At 44.4% G+C, this 6,913-nt stretch overlaps 1 protein-coding gene across 1 annotated transcript; it reads right to left on the minus strand.

The window, feature by feature from the left end:
* Window positions 1-2,850: 2,850 nt before the first annotated feature.
* On the minus strand, window positions 2,851-4,636 carry EMH_0028680 (uncharacterized protein; the record flags this gene model as incomplete). Its single annotated transcript, XM_013494184.1, has 2 exons — window positions 2,851-3,033; window positions 4,103-4,636. 2 exons carry the CDS (start codon window positions 4,634-4,636, stop codon window positions 2,851-2,853), a joined length of 717 nt encoding a protein of 238 aa, XP_013349638.1.
* Window positions 4,637-6,913: the final 2,277 nt, after the last annotated feature.

Genomic DNA, 6,913 nt, shown 5'->3' on the forward strand with positions numbered 1-6,913 from the left:
TCCTGTCTCTTCTTGAGGGTTTACTCCTTCTTCTCCTGCTTGAGAGCCTCGACGACTACGAGGAAGTAATAAAAGCTGTGGGGTTGTTTGCTGCTGCTGCTGCTGCTGCTGCTGTTGTTGCTGCTGCACCTGCTGTTGTTTTAACCCTTCTGCTGCTCGTTTTGCTGCTGCTGCTACTGCTGCTGCTGCTGCTGCTGGGCCTGTTGCTGCAGCTCCCGCAGCAGCAGCAGCGGGAGAGGTTCCCTCGGGTGTATGGACATCTCCAGAACCTGCTGCAGCAGCAGCAGCAGCAGCAGCTGCTGCTGCTGCTGCTGCTGCTGTTGGTGTTATTTTATCTTCTTGTGCGGCTCCATCAGGCACCGTATGCGTATGTATATGTGTTTTACTTTTTATGGTGTGTAGTTGATGGTGAGTATGGCTGCTGTTGGTTCTATTTGTATGATGGTTGCTGCTGCTGCTGCTTCTGTTGCTGCTTCTTAGCTCTCCCTGCTGCTGCTGTCTATTGATAGTTACATCAGGTGAAGAAGAGGAGACAGTAAGAGGAAGTGTCTCCTTTCTCCTAAACCAATCTTTAGGTAATGCATTTTTATCGTTTACTAGGGCTTGTATAATATCTATATGTTCTATATTATCTAAGGGGCCAAAGTTCACAGCATATAGGTTTGTGGTTGTGCATAGTATAGATAAACACTGCTGCAGCAGAGCTTTACTCTCCTGTAGTTGTATTCTTAATTCAGGTTTTATATAATCACCAGAAGAAGAAGAAGATAAAGATAAAGTATTCAACTCCTGCATCTGCTGCACCAACTGCACTAAATACTCAACAGATGTTGACGCACCACCACGGCAACGCTGCCGCTTCAGGTCCGACTCTAAACGCTCCACACGGCGACGCGTATCCTACACACATACACACACATGTAAACCCTAAACCCTAAACCCTAAACCCTAAACTCTGAACCCTTATCCACACTCGGAAACCCTGTACACGATTTCACCATCGTAAACCCTAAACACGATTTCACTCTCGGAAACCCTAAACCCTAAACCACACTCGGAAACGCTAAACCCTCAACCACACTCGGAAACCCTAAACCCTCAACCACACTCGGAAACCCTAAACACGATTCAACACTCATAAAACCTAAACCCTAAACATGATAATCCACACGATGACGCGTACCCTATGCGCACAAGGAAACCCTAAACCCTAAACCCTCAACCACACTCGTAAACCCTAAGCCCTAAACACGCATAAAACCTAAACATGATTCAACACTCGTAAACCCGAAACCCTAAACACGATTCAACACTCATTAACACTAAACCCTAAACCCGATTCAACACTCATAAACCCTAAACCCTAAACCCTAAAGCCTAAACCCTATTGAAGAAGCTGATGCATGTGTGCAGGGTCTTTCTATGGTTTGTTCTACAACTTAACTCATCCCGTATTAATTAAAAGCAAAAGGGTTTAGGGTTTAGGGTTTAGGTTACCAGCCACCCCAAGAAGGTTTGCCTGAGGTGTATCTCCGCTGCATAGCGACCGAGAAAAAGAAAAAACGCCAACACGAAATATGTAACAACTCGGATGACACTGCAACACAAAAAAAATAAATTAATTTAATTTAATTTAATTTAATTAAATTAAATTAATTGAGAAAATAAATGTATTAGGTGATATGATAAACAGGAAAATAAGAACATGCACCGGCGGTCAGTCGGTATATTCAACAGCAACAACTCCAGCAGTGAAGAAAAGAAAAAAAAAAGAAAAAAAATAAAAAGAAGAAGAATAAAACAAAAGAAATAAATATATTATAAAGAGGAAAAGAAAGGTAGATAAAATATACAAAAGGAAAGAAAACGCAAACAAAACAACAAATGCAAGAAAAGAGAAACAGAAAGAAATTGCCCCACCGCAACAAACAAACAAATTAAAACAGAAAAACAAAAATGAAAACAAGAGCGAAAATAAAGAAACAAAAAAAAATAGAAAGGAAACCACAAATAACATAAAACAACCAACAGCTACAAACAATAAAAGACAAGCAGAAACAACAACCCTTAACCCTAAACCCTAAACCCTCAACCGTAAACCCTAAGTAATCGAATAGATAATACAACAAAAAAACAAAAAATAAAGAGCACAGAACAACAAACAAGAAAACCAACAAACAACAAAAAGAAGAAATGATGAAGCGAGAAAATAATGATGGAGATGCAAGCCCCCACGAATCTAAACCCTAAACCCTAAACCTAAAACCCTAAAACCAAATAAAAAAAGATAAATAAAGAAACAAAAGCATAAATATAATGAATATAACATACACAAAAGAAGGAGCAATAAAACGAGGGTTTAATGCCCCCCTAACGACAATAGTAGCGGCGCTCGTCCCGAAGAAGGATATATGAATCAACCAAGAGTACTTTGTTCTGATAAAAAAAAGAAAAAAAAGAAAAAAAACAAACAAAAAACAAATAAATACAACAAATTATTACTATTTAGGGCTTCGTTGCTGCTTTTATTTGTCTCTGTTTGCTTTGTTTCATCGATTGTTCGTTTGTTTTTTGCTCGTTTGCTTTTTTTTAGGGTTTAGGATTCAGGCTTGTCACTAAAACCCTAAACCCTAAACCCTAGAAAGCAGCAGCAAGAGCTGCGCAGAGCCTCCCTAGAGCGTTCGATGTATTTCTCAACTAGGGTTCGGGGTTAACGAGGGTTTAGGGTTTAGGGTTTTCTACATTGCTAGGGTTTCGGTTTTTTTCGTGTTTCAGCTTGTTTAGGGTTTACGGTCTGTTTCAGAGTGTTTCAGCGTTAGGGTTTAGGGTTTAGGGTTTAGGGTTTAGGGTTTACCTGGAGGGTAGAACAACATCAATGATAACAACAGGAAGCAAACCATACAAATAGCTCATCGCTGTACACGCCTCAAGAGCTGTGCTTTCTTCTGTTGAACGAAATTCATCTTTGTCGTCTAGCTGTGCCTCCAGCCGGTAACTCGCAACACCGTTCCATACACCCCACATCGTCACCAACTGCACACACAAAACCCTAAACCCTAAACCCTAAACCCTAAACCCGAAACCCTAAACCCGAAAGCCTCAGGGGCAAAGGCTATATATATATATATATATATATATATATATATATATATATATATATATATATATATATATATATANTATATACATATATATATATATATATATATATGTATATATATATATAACCTAGACAAGGAAACATAAGTTATACAGCATGCGTAGTAAACAATAAATACTGAAACTTACACAACGAAAGCCTAACCCTAAAAACACTAAACCCTTAACCCTAAACCCTAAATGCCGAACACTTTATACTAAACCCTAAACCCTAAGATACCGATGACCCCGCACCCCATGTCTAAGCGAACTACGTGCAAACAAACCCTAAACCCTAAACCCTAAACCCTAAACCCTTGTTTTGACTTACAACGAATACGGCGATAGTGGTGAGATGTTCTGCATATGCATTGGCTTTGGGTATGCATGCAGCAGCAGCAAGAGCAGCAGAAGTGAGTATGGTGATACCCATAGCAACGTTAAACATAATCCCTATTGAGCTTCTATGATCGAAGGCACTCTGTTGATCGAAGCTCCACGCAAGCAGAGGCCACATAGCGAGAGTAAGCAGCAGCAGCAACACCCCCATAGGTAGCATACGTACACGCATCCAGTGGTTTACATTAAGAGAAAATAAATCCTCAAGTTCATTACTTGTAAAAGCAAGAGGAAAAGGTTTTAATAATTTTTCTGCTGAGCTACTACCCCTCATACTACTACTACGAGCAGCACCACTACTATTACTTAATGTGCTGCTGCGAGTAGTTATACGTGCATGCCTCTTCTGCTGCTGCTGCTGCTGCAGCAGCAAATCCTCTCTTGTATGAAAAGCAAGATCATTGCCAGGGCCTAGACGCCGACACCATCGGCATACGCGGCTGCAGCAGCAGCAGAAATAAGAAGAACCAAAACGACTACCAAAGGGTAAATATAAAGAAATGTTGCTGCTGCTGCTGTTGTAACTGTGCGGATATAGAGCCCAAGCACCCGATACAGCACTCACACTGCGGTGCTCTGTCTCATCATCTGTAAGGGGTTGGCCTGGTGATGAAACCCCCTCTAACCGTACACCAGAAAAAGCAGAATCTCCTGCTGCACTATCTCCCTCAGCAGCAGGACTACTCACACCGCCTCCTACGTTATCCAAGTTTGCAAAAGAAACAGTCTTTATACGCTGAAACTCTCGGCGGCGATCATCTTCCTTGCCGGCGCTGCTGCTGCTGCAAGGAACTGCTCCTCCTCCACCACCACCACCACCACCACCTCCTCCTCCTGTTGCTGTTGGTGGTGGTGATGCTCCTGCTGCTGCTCCCGCTGCTGCTGCTGCTGCTGCTGCTGCTGCCACGGCAGCAGATGAACCCGGCACAGGAGATGTTAAACTGTCAGACTTCCGCAGAATAGGAGATGAACTGGCAGGAGGAGTGCTGCTGCTCGGGGCGGATACACCGCAGGGGCGGCTGGTACTGTACCCCAGCAGAGCCGAGGAGGGAGACGCCGGTATCGACGTCCCCTCCCCCTGGCTGTCACGTGCCTCCATGTCGATAGCTGATGCTGGTGTTGTACATCAGAGATTCAACTCATTTAGCACCACAACATATGCAAAACCGAATGCTGCGGATTTTCAGACTTCTACGCCTCTTCAGGACCAAATGTTCGTCTTAATAATTTTGATTCCACACAGTCACAAATCGCTGCTCCCTCTGCTGCNCTGCTGCCGCGACTGTACCGAACCCAACAGATGCTTAAGAAGGCCTCGCAAGCAGGAGGAAGAGGAGTGTGAAGCGTTACGCGGAGGGAAGTTCATGGAGAGGCTACATTGGTGTTTTTTCCCACTGCTGTCCGGTGCGGAGTGAAGATCACGAAATTCAATTTTGAGGTTTTTAACGGAATATCTGAACCTAAATGGTTTCACAAGAACCACTTTCAATGAAAGATTATATTCATGAAAAGAAAGAACAGAAAAACAGTTCTCAAGTCGGCAGATCGGCGAAGATCGCAGTGACGGCGGTGGTCAACCTGCGGCTCGAATTTGAGGTGTACATACACTGGTGGAGTCTGAAAAGCCCGCATGCATTGGGAAAAAAGAAAACACAGAAAGAAAACTTTTTCCCAGGACTTCAGAAAGCCCCGAAGCTGCTCCAGGGCAGGCCGCCGAACCTGGGGCTGATTGTTGGTTTCATTTTGTCGGTGTATATAGACCTGATAATGTGAGAGCCAACTGAGCTGGTAATTTGTCAATGAAACAAACGAATATTCACAATTGTAAATACGGGTTTCTTGGGCACCCAACTATGCCTATGCAACGAAACCTGTACGCTCAGAGCACTGCCCTCTTCCACTTGATCGACGCCAGGACTTCAACATGGTTTCCAGCCATCGAAAAAAAATCCGGTTGCTTTCTACTCGCCAGTTCATAAATAACTCAATCACTCTTCTTCTAAAGGCTTCGAACCGGCGCAAGGCTGCCGTCTGCTGCCGCCTCTAAACCCTTTGCTGCTCGCGGTTTCGTGTGCAGTTGCAGTGGTCGTTCTGTGCGCAGGACCCTGATGACCGAGAACTCTCATCAGTTGCACCAAAACAGAAAAAGTCTAGATAAAATAATTTAAAATAAATCCCAAAAGCAGCTCTGCCGTTTCCTACAGTCGCCCAGTGTCATGGTCACGTTCGCATGAGGGGCCGCGAGTGGACACACCAAAGACAGATTCCTTTATAGGCCGGGGTGCGGGTTGCCGCAACACTTTTTGCAGAGCAACAACCAATGCATGAGTAGCCAGGCCTAGTTTTGATGCATGCAGTAAGCTATAGGCATCTATGAAAAAGTTACTTGGCACTCTGTAGCTAGCCTACACTGCAGCACGGTAGAGTTGCGATGATTTGTACTTCCGCTTCCATGCATATTGGCTACTGAAGGGCGGAAACGTTTTTTAAAGTCCCCTTCAGAGCTAGCCCAAGCAAAGAGGGGAGTTGTATAACGTTATTCCACTCTCTTATCGGAGGAATGCTGCGAATTGCAATGGGGTCGAGGTACTTGATAAGAATTTCCAACACGCCGTTGGTCTGTGTGGTATCCGCAATCCCCAGCAACTTGGGACAAGCGGGCCGAGGGCATGGGGCTGCGGAAGAGGAGGCGTGCTGACACGAGCTGCAGAGCAAAGTTGTGCAACAACGCAACTCCACATGCATGTAGAGCCAAGTCCTATTGCTGCACGCCCTAACATTGGAGATAATTGTTGAGAATGCATGTGGCCCTGGGCAGCCAGACCTTTTAGGTAGGAATACACAGACGTACTGCATACAAACACCGCTACTTTTCCCCCTGCGTGTTGTAATATGGGTGTCCAGGATCTCAGTTCCGTTCTGCTTCCACTTCACTATGAATGTGATGCTGTCATGTGTAGAAAGTGCGGGCAAATTCCCGTGTTTTTGTAAGCAGATATAGATACCACACGTTAGTGGTGTTGTTGCATCTCCACGTTGGCGGTGTCAACGATGTAGGCCAGCGTGTTGATTCGAAGCAAAAATGAGCAGAACATGGCCCTATCGACTGCACGGGAGTAACTAATAACAAAGTAACTAATAACAAGGCAATTTGAAGAGCATACGGGAACCGTCACAGGCAATTGCAGCTGCAGAACATTGCGCCTGACATGTATGTTCTCAGATGAATTCTTCAGCTACAATCTCGGTGAAAGGTGTGGTGTATGACTAGAGAAGAAGCTGGCACGAAATTTGGCTCAAAAGGGTGTTGCAACATGCCAGGCCAACTCTTCAACTATTCTCTAGGGCCGCAGTGCCGGGTCAAGTGGTGATGGGA

The sequence above is a fragment of the Eimeria mitis genome, genomic scaffold (genome assembly GCF_000499745.2).
Source record: "Eimeria mitis Houghton genomic scaffold, Emh_scaff1067, whole genome shotgun sequence".
NCBI lineage: Eukaryota > Apicomplexa > Conoidasida > Eucoccidiorida > Eimeriidae > Eimeria > Eimeria mitis.